At 47.9% G+C, this 22,279-nt stretch overlaps 1 protein-coding gene across 1 annotated transcript in view; it reads left to right on the top strand.

Annotated features, from left to right (window-relative positions):
- jupb (junction plakoglobin b) overlaps positions 1 to 22,279 on the top strand; it is a 325,763-nt gene that overhangs the window by 255,862 nt on the left and 47,622 nt on the right. Inside the window, exon 12 of the mRNA XM_034190543.1 lies at positions 9,149 to 9,268. Within this exon, the coding sequence (XP_034046434.1) occupies positions 9,149 to 9,268 (120 nt within the window). The remainder of the gene's footprint in view (positions 1 to 9,148; positions 9,269 to 22,279) is intronic.

Raw genomic sequence — 22,279 nt, 5'->3', positions numbered from 1 at the left:
AATATCAGATAAATGTTTTAGTTTTAAAGTAATGCACTAATTTTGAAGGTTTTAGTGTGGACATGCTGTGTCCAGTGCATTATGGGTAATCTCAGTACATTCACGACAGGAGAAATGCATTTGAGACGCTCTGATCAGGTTTCACACGGACAACAGCATTAAACCCTTTGTATATTGTGCCTAAAACTCTTGTGAATATATTCTCTGGGTTTATGGATGTTATTGTGTTGGTTTTATGTAAAAATGCCAGAAGAAGCTCAGTTTGCTTCTCCATTATTTTCACTTGAAATCATTGTGAGCTGCAATTGCTTCCTGTTTGCTCTTTAACGTCCTGCTTGTGTCAAACACCATCTGTCATCTTTGTTCCAGAGTAATACATCTAAGATGTCTGAAATTCATTTTGTGTTTATTAAATTCCACGCAGCTTAAATGTAGCAGACACAGATTATTTATTTGGAATGTTTGTTTTGGCAAGTTTTCGCTGTCTCTACTGCCATCTACTGGCCAGTAGTTTTCATGGCAGTATTTGCCCTAAGTATTGAGATATCTCATAATCCTTTGTGCTCCAGAGAGTTGTTGCAGTCTCTTGCTGCAGCTGATGAAAACAAATAAAAATGTACATTTTGGTTGTATAATGTTCATTTACAGTTGTTGTCGTGTTTTCTCTCTGTGCTGTTTAAACCGCAGCAACTCTTTGGCATGCAAAGGATTATGGGTTAGGGTCTGAGCATCTGGGCACCAGTAGATGGCAGTGTTCTATTTATTTTGACCCCTGTTGTATCGACAACTTGACTTTTGCAAATGGCTTTTTTTTTTAAACAAAAAAATGGCATATTTTACAAAATCACATTTCTATGTAAACACCAACACACATCTCACATTAACCTGTTGGTTTTTACATATAATGAATGAGTCAACTAATCAGTGCTAGCAGAGGCTCATTTTAACCATAATCCCTTTGGCATCTGTCTTAGAATTAGTGGATTCTTTAGAATTAAAAGAAATGTGTTGTGTTTTAACTTTGTACAAATGATAGAATTGACATTAACAGAGTTATTCTATCCGGATTAATTTGATTTATAAACCATAAGTCAAAACTGCTTTCTTTTCCAACACCTCTGCCTCACGGCAGCAGTGCTACATGATTCCAGTGTGGCAACTATGTACCCCAGAGGAAACAACTGTACAGAGACCTGGGAAGTGCTGGTCATGCATCCTGAAGGTCCTTCATCCTGAAGAGGACATGCCCTTGAAATGGGTGTTTCAACAAGACAATGACCCCAAGCACACTAGTAAACGAGCAAAATCTTTGTTCCAAACCAGCAAAATTAATGCCTCGCAGATGTTGTTGTGTGGGCCGCTGAAGAGGAGGTACTGCTGGCCCACCACCACCAGATGGCGCCCTGCTTGGAGTGCGGGCTTCAAGCACGAGAGGGCGCCGGAACCAGTGGAGTGACAGCTGTCATCATCACCACCAGCTGTCACTCATCAACGTCAACCTCCATAAAAGCCGGACTGCAACTCCACCTCCCCGCCGAGAAGTCATCTACCATACAGGTAATTTCTCTGCTAAGCTTAACTTTGACTAATAGTCTGATCTCAGTTGCAGCCATTTTCCTGTGACGTGTCCTTGTCTGCTGTATTGGCGTTTGGTGTGGACTGCGACGGCTTTGCCTCACACCCCAAACCAGATAAGTGGTTTCACAGGAGCTGTACGAGTGTGTGATTGGAGGTGGTGGTTCTCCCTCCTAACTGAACACAGACTGTGGGATTACTGAGTGTGCATACTCACACTCATCAAACTGTTTCTGTTCTCTGCCGGCAGTACCGGGTCTGACTGCTGAAGACAATGGCCACCTGGGGCGCAGGGCTTGGCGGCTCCGGTGTTCTTCAGATCCGTTGGTGGTGGAAGCTGTGTGGGTTCCGGCTCTTCTATCACCAGACGTCTTCTATCTTCGAGCCTGCCACACGCCACCTTGTGTATGATTGACATTCCGCACTATTGTTATTGTCTGTACTTCATTGTGCGCTTCGCAACATTAAATTGTTACTTTTTGGCTTATCCATTGTCCGTTCATTAATGCCCTCTGTTGTGGGTTCCCAACAGGATTTCTCGGCCAGCGTCATGGATCCCGAGGGGCGTCAACCAGTGCTTGAACAGCCAATGGAAGAGCGAGGTGCACAGGCGCCAGCAGGAGGCGTGTTAGGTGAGCTGCAGCACATCTTAACCGCCTTTACTGCTCGGTTGGACTTAGTTACCGAGCATAGCATTATTCTCAATCGAAGGATGGAGGCTCTCACCGCCCAGGTGGAAGCGCATGCTCAGGGCGCTGCTGCAACACCTCCTCCTGCTGACCGAATGCCAGAGACAGACATTCCACTGGTCGTTCAACGAACCCCCCCACCTTCCCCTGAAGCATACATAAGCCCTCCAGAGCCGTACGGAGGCTGTGTGGAGACGTGTGCTGACTTTTTGATGCAGTGCTCGCTTGTCTTTTCACAGCGTCCCGTCATGTACGCGTCAGACGCTAGCTGGATGGCTTACGTTATAAATCTGCTTCGAGGAGAGCCACGCGCCTGGGCTACGGCGCTCTGGGAGCAGAATTCACGGCTCCTAACGATTTCCACTGAGTTTGTGAGGGAGTTCCGACAGGTGTTCGACCACCCTCATAGAGGCGAGACCGCTTCAAGCATGCTGCTGTCGATACGACAGGGGTGTCGGAGCGCAGCGAAGTATGCAGTCGACTTCCGCATCGCGGCAGCGCGAGCCGGCTGGAATGCTGTTGCACTCCGCACCGCCTTTGTAAACGGACTGTCTCTGGTCCTTAAGGAGCACCTGGTGGCGAAGGACGAGCCGCGGGATTTAGACGGGCTTATCGACCTGGTTATACGGTTAGACAACCGATTAACAGAACACTGACGGGAGCGAGACGAAGGGCGTGGTCAGGCACAAGCCGTCCCTCTTCCTCCCGGGTCCGAAAGGGAGCCGACTTCCCCACACTCCACAGCCAGGGCTCTCCACGTGACGACAGCTCCCCCTGCTGACGTTGCTATGGAAATGAGCAGGGCCAAAAAACGATCTGATCAGAGACAAAGGAGGCTGATCCGTGGAGAGTGTTTTCTCTGCAGCTCAACCGAGCACATACAGAGAGAGTGCCCCAAACGGTCAAAACAGCAGCACTCATCCTTAGAGACTGGGCTAAGGGTGGGTCACAATACCCACGCGGGGAAACCCCGAAAATCTGCACGTATCCCAGTCACGATCCTGAGTGGGTATCTAACCCTTCACGCCCCAGCACTGGTGGACACGGGGTCGGAGGGGAATCTGCTGGACAGCAGATGGGCAAAGGAGGTTGGGCTCCCTCTAGTGGCCTTACCGTCACCATTGTCAGTGCGGGCACTAGATGGCACCCTTCTTCCACTAATCACACACCAGACACAGCCAGTGACTTTGGTTGTTTCTGGGAATCACAGGGAGGAGATTGTGTTTTATGTAACACCTTCTACCTCCCGAGTGATTTTGGGTTTTCCATGGGTGTTGAAACACAATCCCTGGATTGATTGGCCGTCTGGGGTTGTGGTTCAGTGGAGCAAAACCTGCCACCGGGAGTGTTTAGGATCCTCGGTTCCACCCGGTGTGACAGTTAAGGAGGAGGTTTTAGTCCCCCCCAATCTGGCGGCGGTGCCAGCCGAGTACCATGACCTTGCTGACACCTTCAGCAAGGATCTGGCACTCACGCTGCCCTCACACCGTCCGTACGATTGTGCCATTGATTTGATACCGGGCGCTGAGTACCCGTCCAGCAGGCTGTACAACCTCTCACGTCCGGAACGCGAATCAATGGAGACTTACATCCGGGACTCGTTAGCTGCCGGGTTGATCCGGAACTCCACCTCACCGATGGGTGCTGGTTTCTTTTTTGTGGGCAAGAAGGACGGCGGACTCCGTCCATGCATTGATTACAGAGGGCTGAACGAGATCACGGTTCGCAACCGACACCCGTTACATCTGTTGGATTCAGTGTTTACGCCCTTGCATGGAGCCCAAATTTTTACTAAATTGGATCTTAGGAATGCTTATCACCTGGTTCGGATCCAGGAGGGAGACGAGTGGAAGACGGCATTTAACACCCCGTTAGGTCAGTTTGAGTACCTGGTCATGCCGTTCGGCCTCACCAATGCGCCCGCGACGTTCCAAGCGTTGGTTAATGACGTCTTGCGGGACTTCCTGCATCGGTTTGTCTTCGTATATCTAGACGATATACTCATCTTTTCTCCGGATCCTGAGACCCATGTCAAGCATGTACGTCAGGTCCTACAGCGGTTGTTGGAGAACCGGCTGTTTGTGAAGGGCGAGAAGTGCGAGTTTCACCGCTCTTCTTTGTCCTTCCTGGGGTTCATAATCTCCTCCAACTCCGTCGCCCCTGATCCAGCCAAGGTTGCGGCGGTGAGAGATTGGCCCCAACCAACAAACCGTAGGAAACTGCAACAGTTCCTCGGCTTTGTGAATTTCTATAGGAGGTTCATTAAGGGCTACAGTCAGGTAGTGAGCCCCCTGACAGCCCTGACCTCCACTAAGGTCCCCTTCACCTGGTCGGATCGGTGCGAAGCCGCGTGTAGGGAGTTGAAGCGCCGGTTTTCGTCTGTACCAGTTCTGGTGCAGCCTGATCCTACTCGCCAGTTCACAGTGGAGGTGGATGCCTCTGACTCAGGGATAGGAGCCGTGCTGTCCCAGAGCGGGGAGTCCAATTACGTCCTCCACCCTTGTGTCTATTTTTCCCGCAGGTTGACCCCGGCTGAGAGGAATTATGACGTTGGCAATCGGGAACTCCTGGCGGTGAAGGAGGCTCTTGAAGAGTGGAGACACCTGTTGGAGGGAGCGACGGTGCCCTTCACGGTTTTCACGGACCATCGGAACCTAGAGTACATCCGGACCGCCAAGCGGTTGAACCCCAGGCAAGCCCGCTGGTCACTGTTCTTCGGGCGCTTTGACTTCCGGATCACATACCGCCCCGGGACCAAGAACCAACGATCGGATGACCTGTCCCGGGTGCATGAAGAGGAGGCCAAGGCCGAGTTGTCAGACCTCACAGAGACCATCATCCCCGAGTCCGCTGTCGTGGCCGCCCTCACCTGGGATGTGGAGAAGACCGTCCGGGAGGCCCTGACACGGAACCCGGACCCGGGGACCAGCCCGACGAACAGACTATACGTCCCACCAGAGGCCAGAGCTGCCGTTTTGGACTTCTGCCATGGTTCCAAGCTCTCCTGTCATCCCGGGGTGCGCAGGACCATGGCGGTAGTCCAGCAGCGCTTCTGGTGGGCGTCTATGGAGGCCGACGTCCGGGACTACGTCCAGGCCTGTACCACCTGTGCCATGGGCAAGGCTGACCACAAGAGGACCTCAGGACTCCTCCAGCCCCTACCGGTGCCTCACCGCCCCTGGTCCCACATCGGCCTGGACTTTGTCACGGGCCTCCCGCCGTCCCAGGGCAACACCACCATTCTCACGATAGTGAACCGGTTCTCCAAGGCGGCCCACTTCGTGGCCCTCCCGAAGCTCCCCACGGCCCAGGAGACAGCAGACCTCCTGGTCCACCACGTCGTGCATCTGCATGGGATACCAGCGGACATCGTCTCAGACCGTGGCCCTCAGTTCTCCTCTCAGGTCTGGAGGAGTTTCTGCAGGGAACTGGGGGCCACTGTGAGCCTCTCGTCCGGGTATCACCCGCAGACCAACGGACAGGCAGAGCGGGCCATCCAGGAGCTGGAGCAGGCCCTCCGTTGCGTTACCTCCGCGCACCCAACGGCCTGGAGCACCCATCTGGCCTGGATCGAGTACGCCCACAACAGCCAAGTGTCGTCTGCCACCGGCCTCTCCCCGTTTGAGGTGAGTTTGGGGTTCCAGCCCCCATTGTTTCCACTTGTGGAGGGAGAGGTCGGTGTGCCCTTGGTCCAGGCCCACCTCACGAGGTGCCGCCGGGTGTGGCGGACCGCCCGTTCTGCCCTGTTGAAGGCCCGGACGAGGGCCAAGGCCCATGCAGACCGCCGGCGTTCCCCGGCCCCTGCATACCAGCCCGGGCAGGAGGTGTGGTTGTCAACAAAGGACATCCCACTTCAGGTAGACTCTCAAAAACTCAAGGACAGGTATATCGGACCATTTTCCATCACCAAGGACAGGATGGATCCATCTTGTCTTTCACGTGTCACGTATCAAGCCTTACCACACCTCACCACTCTGCACCCCTGGACCTGCACCGCCCCCTGCCCGGATCATCGACGGGGAGCCGGCGTGGACCGTGCGTCGGCTCCTGGACGTCCATCGCAAGGGTCGGGGGTTCCAGTATCTGGTAGACTGGGAGGGGTATGGCCCCGAGGAACGCTCCTGGGTGAAAATGAGCTTCATCCTGGACCTGGCCCTCCTGGCCGACTTCTACGCCCGGCACAACCTGGCCTCCTGGCGCCCGTTGAGGGGGGGGTCCTGTTGTGTGGGCCGCTGAAGAGGAGGTACTGCTGGCCCACCACCACCAGATGGCGCCCTGCTTGGAGTGCGGGCTTCAAGCACGAGAGGGCGCCGGAACCAGTGGAGTGACAGCTGTCATCATCACCACCAGCTGTCACTCATCAACGTCAACCTCCATAAAAGCCGGACTGCAACTCCACCTCCCCGCCGAGAAGTCATCTACCATACAGGTAATTTCTCTGCTAAGCTTAACTTTGACTAATAGTCTGATCTCAGTTGCAGCCGTTTTCCTGTGACGTGTCCTTGTCTGCTGTATTGGCGTTTGGTGTGGACTGCGACGGCTTCGCCTCACACCCCAAACCAGATAAGTGGTTTCACAGGAGCTGTACGAGTGTGTGATTGGAGGTGGAGGTTCTCCCTCCTAACTGAACACAGACTGTGGGATTACTGAGTGTGCGTACTCACACTCATCAAACTGTTTCTGTTCTCTGCCAGCAGTACCGGGTCTGATTGCTGAAGACAGTGGCCACCTGGGGCGCAGGGCTTGGCGGCTCCGGTGTTCTTCAGATCCGTTGGTGGTGGAAGCTGTGTGGGTTCCGGCTCTTCTATCACCAGACGTCTTCTATCTTCGAGCCTGCCACACGCCACCTTGTGTATGATTGACATTCCGCACTATTGTTATTGTCTGTACTTCGTTGTGCGCTTCACAACATTAAATTGTTACTTTTTGGCTTATCCATTGTCCGTTCATTAACGCCCCCTGTTGTGGGTCCGTGTCACGACACTTTCCCAACAGATGTGACGAAATCATGAAAAACTGAGGTTATACGACTAAATACTAATTTAGTGATTCACAGGATTGCTAAAAAAGCAGTTTGAACATAATAGTTTTGAGTTTGTAGCATCAACAGATGCTACTATTATTGTGAACACCCCCTTTTCTACTTTGTTTTACTAATAGCCCAATTTCATAGCCTTAAGAGTGTGCATATCATGAATGCTTGGTCTTTTGGATTTGTGAGAATCTACTGAATCTACTCGTACCTTGTTTCCCATGTAACAATTTGAAATATACTCAAAACCTGGATTAATCTTTTTAGTCACATAGCACTACTGTTATTCTGAACACTACTGTACAGTGGTTGGCAGTAATACGCCTTGGTTGCGTTTAACCTGCTAAGTAAGGAATAATGACGTGTGTGTGTGTGTGTGTGTGTGTGTGTGTGTGTGTGTGTGTGTGTGTGTGTGTGTGTGTGTGTGTGTGTGTGTGTGTGTGTGTGTGTGTGTGTGTGTGGAGAGTTGAGCTTAGCTCCTCTCAACTGCTTCACTGCTGTAAAATATGTAGTAAAGAGGAGCTTCCAGCAGTGGGCAGGATGTACAAAGACAGACGTGCTGACTCATTGTTTCGGTTTGTGGTTGCCTTTGACGCTTCCAGAAGTGATTGTGGTGTTAAAATTCAAAATCAGCTTGTTAGTTGTTGCAAGTGTACTGGAGACAGTACTGAAAGTTATCAGTTAAATGTAGCTTCCAGTAATTTTTTGGGTGGTTTATCGGTTTAGCTTCATTAAAAATAACTTTTCAATTAGCTGATTAGCTGTTATTGAAGCTAACGTTTTGGTTAGCTATGCCCACCACTGCTTATGCCAGAGAAGAAATGCCCTTGAAATGGGTTTTTCAACAAGACAACGACCCCAAACACACCAGCAAGTGAGCAGCATTTTGGTTCCAGACCAACAAAATTAATGTAATGGAGTGGCCAGCCCAATCCTGGACCTTAATCCAATAGAAAACTTGTGGGGTGACATCAAAAATGCTGTTTCTGTGGGAAAACCAAGAAAGGCAGAGGAATTGTGGACTGTCATCCAATGGTGCTGGACTGGAATACCTGCTCACAGGTGCCAGCTCGGCTACATGTAGCACAGATGTAAAGCAGTTCTCAGAATCAGTGTTTATACAGCTAAATATTAGTAAATAGTAAATATAAGTATTTTTCAGTTGACTCAATAAACGTTTGAGTTTATAAAGAAAAAAAGCAGACACTGCTATTTTTTTGAACAACCAAATGTTGCCTTTTTTTCGCTTTCTGTAAAGTAATAAATTTGATGAAGTTGTCTTCATGTTTTGAGTTGAATATGCAAAAGAGGATTTGCCTTCATGGAAATAAAAGCTGTTATAAGGATTTTGAGCTTCACTCACTTTTTTACACTGCTATTATTTTTTAACACAACTCTATATACAGAGGAATATTGGTACATATCCTCAATTATGAAACAAATTTTCTTCAGAATAAAGTAAATTATTCAAACATTAAACCTGAGATCAGTAAATGATAAATATTTCTTTGTCAGGATTTTTTTTCCCTTAGGAAAATGCTGCCCTGTGTAAAACTGGTGTGATTTCTGTTTTTGATTTGACACACACTTTTGTTGCTCTTTGTGTTGGGCTGGATGACTTGTTTCTAAAGACTCTGCAGTCAGAGTTGAACCAAATTCAATTTTGAGTGCAAAGTTGAATTTGACATACCCACAGTGATGGCGCCTGACACGGTGCTCTGTGTCATCTTTGGATGGTTCAAGCAGTTGAAAACAATGGGTTTGAGAATGGAGCGCTCTAAGTGTATCCACCGTAAAAGACCCATTAGTCCTCTTTAATTTTCTGTCTTTCTGTGTATGTCTGTGTCCTCAGGATGGTGTTCGTATGGAGGAGATAGTCGAGGGCTGCACAGGAGCACTTCACATTCTGGCCAGAGATCCCATTAACAGAGGCGAGATTGCCAGCATGCAGACCATACCATTATTTGTACAGGTATGTATGAGATATACACGTGATGCTACACAAGACACAATACACCTAACATGGTTTTACATGATGATGGAAAATTCATGTTATTTTTCATTGAAGCTGCCTCCAACCCCATATGAGAAAAGTAAATAAATAAATAAGCCTTTAGTGATCCTAATGTTTACATTGACTTGTATGTAAGTCAATGTTCATTCAGGTCAGTGGACGTGCCAAGCAGAGAATAAGGGACTCATCATTTCCAGAGCTATGGACTCTACCAGCTCACAGCTGTGCATTGCCATCAAGCACGGTGCTCAGTTCTGTGAGCTCCGCATAGAGAAGAGACGACAGACACTTCACCCCCACTGTGGAGATGAGAAGACAGAGTAGTTCAGCATACTTAATTGCCCACACAACACTGCTGTAAATATTACTATTTAACATCACACTCTCATTAAAAACTCCACAGGACAAACAAATGTCTCCAGGAGAAAAACATATACAGTGGGGGAAATACGTATTTGATCCCCTGTCAATTTTGCAGGTTTTCCCACCTACAAAGAATGTTGAGGTCTGTAATTTTTGTTGTAGGTACACTTCAACTGTGAGAGACAGAATCTAAAAAAAATCCAGAAAATCACATTGTATGATTTTTAAATAATTAATTAGCATTTTATTGCATGAAATAAGTATTTGATCACCTACCAACCAGGAAGAATTCTGGCTCTCACAGACCTGTTAATTTTTCTTTAAGAAGCCCTCTTATTCTGCACTCTTTACCTGTATTAATTGCACCTGTTTGAACTTGTTACCTGTATAAAAGACACTTGTTCACACACTCAATCAATCACACTCCAACCTGTCCATCATAGCCAAGACCAAAGAGCTGTCTAAGGACACCAGGGACAAAACTGTAGACCTACACAAGGCTGGGATGGACTACAGGACAACAGGCAAGCAGCTTGGTAGAAGACAACAACTGTTATGATTATTTATTAGAAAGTGGAAGAAACACAAGATGACTGTCAATCTCCCTCAATCTGGGATTCCATGCAAGATCTCACTTTGTGGGGTAAGGATGATTCTGAGAAAGCTCAGAACTACACAGGAGGACCTGCTTAATGACCTGAAGAGAGCTGGGACCACAGTCACAAAGACTACATTAGTAACACATGATGCTGTCATGGTTTAAAATCCTGCAGGGCAGCAAGGTCCCCCTGCTCAAGCCAGCACATGTCCAGGCCCGTTTTAAGTTCACCAGTGATCATCTGGATAATCCAGAGGAGGCATGGGAGAAGGTCATGTGGTCAGATGAGACCAAAATTTTTGGAATCAACTCCACTCACCATGTTTAGAGGATGAGAACAACCCCAAGACCAAACCATCCCAACCGTGAAGCATGGGGGTGGAAACATCATACTCTGAGGGTGCTTTTCTGTAAAGTGGACAGGACAACTGCACCGTATTGAAAGGAGGATGGATGGGGTCATGTATTGCGAGATTTTTGCAAACAACCTCCTTCCCTCAGTAAGAGCATTGAAGATGGGCCATGGCTGGGTCTTCCAGCATTACAATGACCCCAAACAGACAGCCAGGGAAATTAAGGAGGGGCTCTGTAAGAAGCATTTCAAGGTCCTGGAGTGGCCTGGCCAGTCTCCAGACCTGAACTCAATAGAAAATCTTTGGAGGGAGCTGAAACTCCAAACCTGAAAGATTTGGAGAAGATCTGTATGGAGGAGTGGACCAAAATCCCTGTTGCAATGTGCAAAGTTGGTCAAGAACTACAGGAAACGTCTGACCTTTGTAATGGCAGACAAATGTTTCTGTACCAATTGTTAAGGTCTGTTTTTTGAGGGGATCAAATACTTATTTCATGCAATAAATTACAAATTAATTATTTAAAAACCATACAATGTGATTTTCTGGATTTTTTTTTTTTTTTTTTTTAGATTCTGTCTCTCACAGTTGAAGTGTACCTACGATAAAAAATATAGACCTCTCCATTCTTTGTAGGTGGAAAATCCTGCAATTGAATGGAGAGATATTTCCCCCAATGTATATTATTTTACATTTTTATTTTATAATTTTGTTTTTTGATGTCTCAAGAGGATAGCACTGTGGAAACATGGACTATAGGAGATGTTTTGGATGTGTACAAGCAGATGTGGTTTTTGATGTGGGTGGAGCGGGCAGCTGCCCATGGCATATTTTTTCATGACACACTGGGGGTGGCACAAATGCTTAAGAAAAAACAAATAATCATCATCTGCGCTGCAAAGCAGTGATCATATCACTGTGTGGGGAATTAGCAAACTGGCGCCCCCTCCCTGCAGCTGTAGGCGCCTCTGCTTGCTGAGCTGCACAGAACAGAGCCAAGGTGAAAGGTTCAGTGGTTGTCTCCTGTGTTGTCCCGTGAGACAGGCACTCTGCTCCGCTTTGACTCCAGACGGATCGTCCTCCAGTGCTCCCGCACCTATTGTGCGGTTAAGGCTGGGTTTCAACTGTTGAAACCCAGCCTTAACCGCGGAGCGGGTCTCAGACACGCTTTGTACCCTGTTTACAATGTGGTACTCAGGTCAAAGCAGTTTCAGTCTTTTGTTCATGGTAATGAGTCATTCACGTCATCAGGAGAGAGTCGTCAAGGGAGCCATCAGGGGAGGCTTCCGTCCTGTCATTAGGAGAGTGCTAACTAGAGCACAATAGGTGCTAATTAGAGCTATTGTTTAGTCACTAGCCTATAGCAGTCAGCCTCTCGGTAGGTGGGGTCTGGTTAGGTTAAAAAAAACTCCAGGTTTTGTTGGCTTCTGGTTTATTCTTCTCTACAAGAGTCAAGACAGAAGTCAGACTACCAGAGCAAGGAATTTTAGCTGAAGAAGCTTCTGTGATTTGAAGCGAAACGTCCTCACGTCAAGCAAACCAGTCCAGTCGAAGATTCAAGCTTCTCTACTAAAGCACTCTGCAATCATTCCTGTGGCTAAGTGTAAGAACCCGAAGGTCCTAAATGACTTTCGACCGGTAGCTCTCACCTCTTTGGTGATGAAGACCTTTGAGAGATTGGTTAAGCAGGAGTTACTGAAGCAGGTGGAGGAACAGTTTGATCTGCTCCATTTTGCTCACAGGGCTGCAGAGGTGTTGCGGATGCAAAACCTAATTGTTAAATTTCCTTTATAATCATCTGGAAACCCCAAAAACTCATGCGAGGCATCATTTAATTGACTTTTCTTCAGTGTTCAATACTATCCAGCCCTTTCTGCTGGCTGAGAAACTTCAGACTCTTTTCAACTTGAAGCCTAATTGGTTGGATACTGGAATTTCGTTCCAACATGTCGCAGTGTGATTGGGTTAATGGTGTTTTTATCAGGTTTGATGGACTGGACACAAATGCAGGAAGCAGGTACACAGCTCAGTGGAGATAAGATGTTTACTCTGTAAACAGGCTGGGGTCGGTACACAGATAGGCAGTCCAAAAAGAGCAACGGTAACAAATACATCAGGGTAGGCGTGGTTGAGGTACACAGGCAGGTAGTCAAAAAACACAATGAGGCAAACGAAGCAAGGCAAGGAAAGACACAAACAGAGCTGGAAAGAGGCACAAGGCGCTACAATCTGGCGAGGGAGTAAGGCACAATGTAGAGCTTAAATACACCCAGGTGATGAGGTGCAGATAGAGAACAGGTGTGCGTGGAACACACCAGAAGGAGGGCGTGGCCAAACAGAGGGAAACACCCACCACGAAGAGCCGGCAGAGACAGACAGGAAAGACAGACCCAAACAGAACAAAAACCCCACAACAGAATAAACAAAAGTAACTGAAGAACACAGAGCCAAGAAATAAAAGCTGGCAAGACCCAAATCCTAACAGTACCCCCCCTCAAAGGCCGGCCCTCGACGGCCCAGGCGCGGCAGGGTGAGAGGCATGAAAATCCCTAATGAGAGAGGGGTCCAGGACAAAGCGGGAGGGAATCCACGACCGCTCCTCGGGGCCGTACCTCTCCCAGTCCACCAAATACTGAAACCCGCTGCCCCTCCGACGCAAAGCCAGAAGCCGACGCACAGAGAAGACCGCCCCCCATCCCCACCACCACGAACCGGGCGGCAGGCGGGGGAACGGCCGGAGGGCACAAAGGGCTGGACCCAAAGGGTTTGACATGACTGACATGAAAGGTGAGGTGAACATGCATAGAACCAGGTAAACGGAGACGGACAGAAACAGGTTTAATGACCTTGGACACGGGGAAGGGACCAATGTACCTGGGAGCCAGTTTCCGAGGAACACCCCGTAGCGGCAAATGCCGGGTGGAGAGCCAGACCTTCTGACCAGGTGTGTAGACGGGAACCGAGGACCATTTGCCGTCCGCGGCAGCTTTGTATAGTGCCAAGGAACAGCATAGGGCACGACGTACCCGCTCCCAAGTTCGTTGGCACCTGACAATCAGACTTAGGGCAGACGGGACCGGGGACCGAAGGGTGGAGGAAGAAAACAAAGAGGGAGGATGACCAAACACCACATGAAAAGGGGAGAAACCAGAAGAAGCAGAGGGCAGACTGTTGTGAGCTAACTCGATCCAAGGCAGTTGGGATGACCAGGTAGAGGGATGCTGAGAACACAAAATTCGAAGACCCTTTTTCCAATTCCTGATGATAGCCGGACGTGAGACTGGAGGTGGCCCAGGGAAGCAACAGAACTCCCTCCAGAACCTGGACACAAACTGTGGGCCCCGGTCAGAGACGATATCCTGGGGAAAACCGTGGAGACGAAATACATGAGTTAACATAATTTCAGCAGTTCCTTTGGCAGTAGGCAAACTGGGCAATGGCACAAAATGACACATCTTGGATAATCTGTCTACAGCAGACAAAATCACAGTGTTGCCGTGTGAGGGGGGAAGACCAGATACAAAGTCCATTGTGATGTGAGTCCAAGGTTGTTTGGGAACAGGCAGAGGTAGTAACAAGCCCGCAGGTGGGTGTGATGAGGACTTATGCATAGCACATGTTTGACAGGCATTTACATATTCCGTAACATCTGCAACCATATGCGGCCACCAAAAACGTTGTTGCACGACATGAACCGTCTTTTTGATTCCAGGGTGACACGAAAACCGGCTATTGTGAGCCCACTCGATAACACCTCCCCCCCCCCCCGAGGACGTCAGGTATAAATAACTTGTCCGGAGGACAATTAGAAGGCACGCAAATGTTGCGGAGGGCTTCCTTTACCCATGATTCCACCTCCCACGTAATGGCCGAGATAAAACATGATGCTGGGAGAATATTGCTGGGGTCAGAAGGTGTATCGCTTTATCGTATTGCCTGGACAAGGCATTAGGCTTCCCGTTTTTCGAACCGCGTTGGTACGAGATAACAAAGTTGAATCGACTGAAAAAGATTGCCCACCGGGCCTGACGAGCATTTGAGCGCTTCGCAGTGCGAAGATAAGCGATGTTTTTATGATCCGTGTACACTAGAAATGGCAATTGTGTCCCCTCAAGCCAGTGACGCCATTCCTCCAAGGCCACTTTTACCGCCAGCAGTTCGCGGTCGCCGATGGAGTAATTTCGTTTTGCCGCTGACAACTTATGGGACAGATAGGCACATGGATGCAACTTCTTATCTTTAGGACTTAGTTGCGACAGAATTGCTCCCACACCGATATCGGAAGCATCGACCTCGACCACGAACTGCCATGCATGGTCAGGAAGGTGTAGCACCGGGGCTGCGGTGAAGCGTTGCTTTAAGACCCGGAATGCCTCGTCACATTCAGGCGTCCACTTGAACGCCTGTAGGGACGAGGTTGCATTATGGACAGGTGCCGCGATGGTACTGAAGTTCCTGATAAATTTTTGATAAAAGTTAGCAAATCCCAAGAATCTTTGTACAACCTTTCGATTGCTTAGAACTGCCCACTCACGCACTGCCGCCACCTTGTTTGGGTCCATTCGAATCTCTCCCTCAGAGATGACGAATCCCAAAAACGATACCGTAGTTCTGTGGAATTCGCACTTTTCCGCCTTGACGAAGAGGTTGCTCTGTAATAGGGTCTGCGGGACCGAACGGACATGCTGAGTATGTATGTGGAGATCGGGAGAGAATATCAGGATGTCATCCAGGTAAACAAAAACAAATTTGTTTAAGTATTCTCGTAAAACGTCATTTGCCAAATTTTGGAAGACTGCTGGGGCATTTGTGAGCCCAAAAGGCATCACCAGGTACTCATAGTGCCCAGTTGGGGTGTTAAAAGCAGTCTTCCATTCATCTCCCTTCTTAATCCTGACCAAATGGTAGGCAATTCGAAGATCTAATTTTGTGAACACTTTAGCGCCCTCTAACAGCTCAAAAGCAGATGAAATCAGTGGCAGAGGATAGCGATTTTTAACGGTGATATCATTTAACCCCCGATAGTCAATGCAAGGACGAAGTGACTTATCCTTCTTTTCAGCAAAGAAGAACCCAGCTCCAGCGGGGGATGACGATGGACGAATCAATCCAGCATCCAGTGACTCCTGGATGTATGAATTCATCGCTGCTCATTCGGGACCTGACTGAGAAAACAATTTTCCCCGGGGAGGAGTCGCCCCAGGGAGAAGATCGATGGCACAGTTGTACTCCCGATGCGGAGGTACAGACTTAGCCTTAGCTTTGCTAAAGACGAGCGCTAAATCATGGTAGCAAACTGGTACTCCCTGTAGATCAGAGTTACAAATATTGGTTGGAACCTCGGGTGCAGACAGGCAAGACTTTTCGCAAGAAGATCCCCATGCTTCAATTTTACCCTGAGTCCAGTCTAGACTAGGTTTATGGTGTTGCATCCAAGGGTGCCCCAGAATCACAGAGTGAGTCATGTTATCAAATACATGAAAACTAATTTGTTCAGAATGATTGCCAGAAATTATCATGCAAACAGGTTGGGTGCGGTACTCAATTTGACCTAATTCATGGCCATCCACCGCATGGACCACCAATGGGCGTGAAAGCTGATAAAATTTCAGTTGGAGGGACCTGGCAACAGAGGATGACATGAGATTAGAATCAGCCCCAGAATCAATGAATACAGGACATTCTATGGTGGTATGGTCGGATGAGAAAGTGGCAATTAAATCATTCTGAGAGGATGTATGAATTGAACTCTGACTCACCTGCACAACCCTTCTCAGCCGCACGGGGGCACCCTTTACTGGACAGAGGGTTGCAACATGACCTGACTGACCACAATAAAAACAAAGTCCTTAACACTCGACGCCGCTCGCGCTCTGCCAGGGAGAGGCGTGTCCGTCCTACTCGCATGGGCTTCTCTGCAGTGCTGGGCGGAGTGTTGCTGCCAGAGCGGCCGGCAGAGGATGATCTATCCGACAACGAGAAGACTTGCTGGGCGTAATGAAGGCTGTCTCAGCGGGGAAGGTCAGACAGACGGCGATCAGTCCGGATAGCCAGTGCTATCAGAGCATCAAGGTCGTTCAGCAGGTTTATCGCCACCAGCTGGTCTTGAATGATGTCACTCAAACCCCGGAAGAAGACATCTTGGAGCGCCGCCTGGTTCCATTCGAGGCGAGGATGTGAAAATCGATGGCGTAATCTGCCACCCGGCGACTGCCTTGCTTTAACCTCATCAACGAACGCCCCGCCTCACGCCCCGGCGAGGTGTGCTGGAAGACCTGCTCTAGAGCGTGAGTGAAGGCCGCCAGGGAGGAGCAAGATGGCGAACCGCGGCTCCACTCCGTCGTGGCCCACGCTGCAGCCCTGCCGGTCAGGTGAGTAATGACGAATGCTATCTTCGCCCTATCGGACGGAAACATTAACACCATTAATTCAAAATGAAGTTCACATTGTGTAATGAAAGGCTTGACATCCCCGGACTCTCGAGAAAAACGCTCAGGCCGGGAGAGTTGATTACAAACCACGGGTACAGGAGCCGGTGGGGCTAACAACGGTCCCGGAAGTGGTGCATCGGCGAGAGCCGTACTAGTCATAGCCTGATGCTTAATGGTAGAGAGTAGTTGCTCCATCTGAGAGCTCACTGAGGCCATGAAAGAAGCCTGCTGCTTAGCTAACTCACTAATCCCAGAGTTCAGAACGGCTAGCTGGTCCTCTTGCAGAGCGAGCTGCCGACTGTGGTGGCGTACCGCCAGCTGGAAGACGTCTGCGTCTGCTGTGCCCATTGTTGGCCAGATTATACTGTCAGGTTTGACGGGCTGGACACAAATGCAGGACGCAGGTACACAGCTCAGTGGAGATAAGATGTTTACTCTGTAAACAGGCTGGGGTCGGTACACAGATAGTCAGTCCAAAAAGAGCAACAGTAACAAATACATCAGGCTAGGCGTGGTCGAGGTACACAGGCAGGTAGTCAAAAAATACGATGAGGCAAACAAAGCAAGGCAAGGAAAGACACGAACAGAGCTGGAAAGAGGCACAAGGTTCTACAATCTGGCGTGGGAGTAAGGCACAGTGGAGAGCTTAAATACACCCAGGTGATGAGGTGCAGATAGAGAACAGGTGTGCGTGGAACACACCAGAAGGAGGGCGTGGCCAGACAGACGGAAACACTCACCACCAAGAGCCAGCAGAGACAGACAGGAAAGACAGACCCAAACAGAACAAAAACCCCACAACAGAATAAACAAAAGTAACTGAAGAACACAGAGCCAAGAAATAAAAGCTGGCAAGACCCAAATCCTGACAGTTTTATCCTCAAAAGCTTTTTCTTCCACAGGTTCTCCACAGGGCTGTGTTTTGTCACCACTGCTTTTTATCTTATATGCTAGTGATTGTAGGAGTAAATATGAGAATAGGCACTGTGTGAAATTTGCAGACGACACTGTCATAGTGAGCCTTCTTAATAATGATGAGGAGGGGCGTGGCCCTGTAGTCGATGATTTTATTGCTTGATGTGGGAGCTTTTATCTGTCCATCAATGTTTCTAAGACAAAGGACATGATAATTGATTTCTGTACATCAAAACAAAATGTCTCACAAACTGTTATTCAGAACAGTGATGTTGATACAGTGGATGAGTACAAATACAGTGAGGAAAATAAGTATTTGAACACCCTGCGCTTTTGCAAGTTCTCCCACTTAGAAATCATGGAGGGGTCTGAAATTTTCATCTTAGGTGCATGTCCACTGTGAGAGACATAATCTAAAAAAAAAAATCTCTAGAAAATGTCTAGATCTTTCAGGTTTGGAGTTTCAGCTCCCTCCAAAGATTTTCTATTGAGTTCAGGTCTGGAGACTGGCCAGGCCACTCCAGGACCTTGAAATGCTTCTTACGGATCCCCTCCTTAGTTGCCCTGGCTGTGTGTTTGGGGTCATTGTCATGCTGGAAGACCCAGCCATGACCCATCTTCAGTGCTCTTACTGAGGGAAGGAGGTTGTTTGCCAAAATCTCGCAATACATGACCCCATCCATCCTCCCTTCAATATGGTGCAGTCGTCCTGTCTCCTTTGCGGAAGAGCGCCCCCAGAGTATGATGTTTCCACCCCATGCTTCACAGTTGGGATGGTTTTCTTGGGGTTGTTCTCATCCTTTAAACATGGTAAGTGGAGTTGATTCCAAAAAGCTCTATTCTGGTCTCGTCTGACCACATGACCTTCTCCCATGCCTCCTCTGGATCATCCAGATGGTCACTGGTGAACTTCAAACGGGCCTGGACATGTGCTGGCTTGAGCAGGGGGACCTTGCTGCCCTGCAGGATTTTAAACCATGACATCATCATGTGTTACTAATGTAATCTTTGTGACTGTGGTCCCAGCTCTTTTCAGGTCATTGACCAGGTCCTCCTGTGTAGTTCTGAGCCTTCTCAGAATCATCTTTACCCCACAAAGTGAGATCTTGCATGGAATCCCAGACCGAGGGAGACTGACAGTCATCTTGAGTCTCTTCCACTTTCTAATAAATAATCATAACAGTTGTTGTCTTCTACCAAGCTGCTTGCCTGTTGTCCTGTAGTCCATCCCAGCCTTGTGCAGGTCTACAGTTTTGTCCCTGGTGTCCTTAGACAGCTCTTTGGTCTTGGCTATGGTGGACAGGTTGGAGTGTGATTGACTGAGTGTCTGAACAGGTGTCTTTTATACAGGTAACAAGTTCAAACAGGTGCAGTTAATACAGGTAAAGAGTGCAGAATAAGAGGGCTTCTTAAAGAAAAATTAACAGGTCTGTGTGAGCCAGAATTCTTGCTGGTTGGTAGGTGTTCAAATACTTATTTGCAGCAGTAACATACAAATAAATTATTTAAAAAATCATGCATTGTGATTTTTTTTTTTGTTTTAGATTATGTAGATTTTTTAGATTATCTCACAGTGGACATGCACCTAAGATGAAAATTTCAGACCCCTCCATGATTTCTAAGTGGGAGAACTTGCAAAACTGCAGGGTGTTCAAATACTTACTTTCCTCACTGTACGAGGTCTGTGAGAAAAGTATCCAACCTTTTTATTATATGCAAAAAATATATGGATTTGATTCATATGTTTTTATGTCAGTCAAGCTTGAACCTTCGTGCGCATGCGTGAGTTTTTTCACGCCTGTCGGTTGCGTCATTCGCCTGTGGGCAGGCTTTGAGTGAGCAGTGGTCCACCCCTCTCGTTTTTTCATTGCAAGGAAATGGCGGAATGATTTGGGCTTTGTTCTATCAGAATTTTTTCAGAAACTGTTAGAGACAGGCAGCTGGAAACCATTCGGAAAATTCACATGGCTTTCGGTGAAAATTTTATGGGCTTCACAGAGATTACAGAGTGTTACTCCCGCTTTAAGGACAGCCCACAATGGCGCACGGCACGCCACGCTCCGTGCCGCGATCGACAGGCAGAAACGACCATTTCATTTCTAAACGGATCATGTATGGCTCCGGGACCATCGTGTGCAATTTCTCTGGGTATCACAAGAGCTGGATATCAGCCATTTTCTGGCAGATTTCACTTTTAACAAGATATTTTGTCATGGAAAGCTGTGCGGAGGCTTTGCGCGTCACAATGGATTTGCTGATGGAGCGAGACAAAGGAACACCTCCGTTTTTCAGTGCCCAGCTCTCCACAATTTCTCTTATACTCACTCGACTGGTAAGCCACTGAAAGCCGAGATAGGTTGTCCTCTAACACTCCAAAACGGAGATGTTCTTTGTCTAGCTCCATCAGCGAATCTGTCTTGACGCGCGAAGCCTCTGCGCGGCTTTCCATGACAAAATCTCTTGTTAAAAGTGAAATCTGCCGGAAAATGGCTGATGTCCAGCTCTCATGATAACCAGAGAAATTGCACACGACAGTCCCGGCTCCACACAGCCATCCGTTTAGAAATGATGTGGTGGTTTCTGCCTCTCGATAGTGGCTCGGAGTGCGGTGCGCCATTGTGGGCCATCCTTAAAGCTGTAGTAACACTCCTTATTCTCTGTGAAGCCCGTAAAATTTTCACCGAAAGCCAGATAAATTTTTCGAATGGTTTCCAGCTGCCTGTCTCTAACAGTTTCTGAAAAAATTCTGATGGAACAAAGCCCAAATCATTCCGCCATTTCCTCGCAATGAAAAAACCACGAGAGGGGTGGACCAGTGCTCACTCAAAGCCTGCCCACAGGCGAATGACGCAACCGACAGGCGTGAAAAAACTCACGCTTGCGCACGAAGGTTCAAGCTTGGCTGACGTAAAAACGTATGAATCAAATCCATGTATTTTTTGCATAAAATAAAAAGGTCGGATACTTTTCTCACAGACCTCATATTTAGGAACCACCATCGACAGCAAATTATCCTTTGAGAGCAACACAGATGCTGTCTGCAAAAAGGCCCAACAGAGACTTTTCTGTTTGAGAAAGTTGAAGTCATTCAGCGTGTGCTGGACTCTGATGACTTTGTTTACTCAGTGTTGAATTGAATCAGTCCTGACATTTTGTATGGTGGTGTCGTATGGTGGTCTTCCAATGATCAGCAAGCATAAGATCATAAAGCTGGTAAATGTGGCATCTAAAGTGGTCGGGGTACCGCTACTACAACTACAACATATTTATGATGTTATAGTTGTAGATGTTGGTCAGAGGAAAGACCAACTAAATTTTGAACTTCCCTGATCACCCACTCTTTGGGGAGTTTAATTTGCTCCCCTCTGGTCACCGTTTTAGGCTTCCTAAGCTGAGGACGAGTCGTGTCAGGGATTCTTTTATTCCTCAGGCTATTAGAAATTTGAATGCATTGAACTGATATTTTTTTTACAGGACTTTTAAATATTGTACTATTCATTTTTTATTTCCATCCATGTTTATGATGACAGTTTTTAGTTGTGTATTGTTCATTGGCTTTTGTCATTGTTTTTTTTTTGGGGGGGGGGGACAATTACAATTACTGTGGGCGTCTGGTGATGGTGCTCTGTTGTTATGTGTTTTGGACATCCTGCTGCTCTCTAAATTTCCTTTTTAAGGATAAATAAAGTGAAACTTGAACTTGAAACTTGAAAGAGGATTTCAAAGTGTGTTAGATGAGGTGGTGGAGAGTGTGCCCATCTTGAAAGAGTGGTGATAGGAGCTGACTTCAATGGGCATGTTGGTGAAGGGAACAGAGGTGATGAGGAAGTAATGGGTAGACATAGTATCAAGGACAGGAATGTGGAAGGACAGATGGTAGTTGATTTTGCAAAAAAAGATGGAAATGGCTGTACTTTAAGAAAACGGAGGAGCACAGAGTGATATATAAGAGTGGAGGAAGGTGCACACAGGTGGACTACATTCTGTGTAGGAGATGGAAGCTAAAAGTGGTGGTGGTTTGTAGAATGACTTTAGAGGCAAGAGAGTGAGAGCTATATAAAGGAAGCTGAAGGAGGAAGACTGTTGTGTGAAATTCCGTGAGCAGATGAGAGAGGTACTGGGTGGAGGAGAAGCAGTTTTGGATAACTGAAAAATTACTGCAGATGTGGTGAGGGAAACGGCTAGGAAGGTACTGGGTGTGACATCTGGACAGCGGAAGGAAGACAAGGAGACTTCAGACTTCAGACACCTTTATTGATCCCACAAAAGGGCAGTTATGTTTACACTCCAATTACCTCAGGATACAGCAATT

Source organism: Thalassophryne amazonica, chromosome 16 (assembly GCF_902500255.1).
Source record: "Thalassophryne amazonica chromosome 16, fThaAma1.1, whole genome shotgun sequence".
Classification (NCBI taxonomy): Eukaryota; Metazoa; Chordata; class Actinopteri; order Batrachoidiformes; family Batrachoididae; genus Thalassophryne; species Thalassophryne amazonica.
Note: the sequence above shows the minus strand (reverse complement) of the source record. Positions and strands in the feature narration are given on the sequence as shown.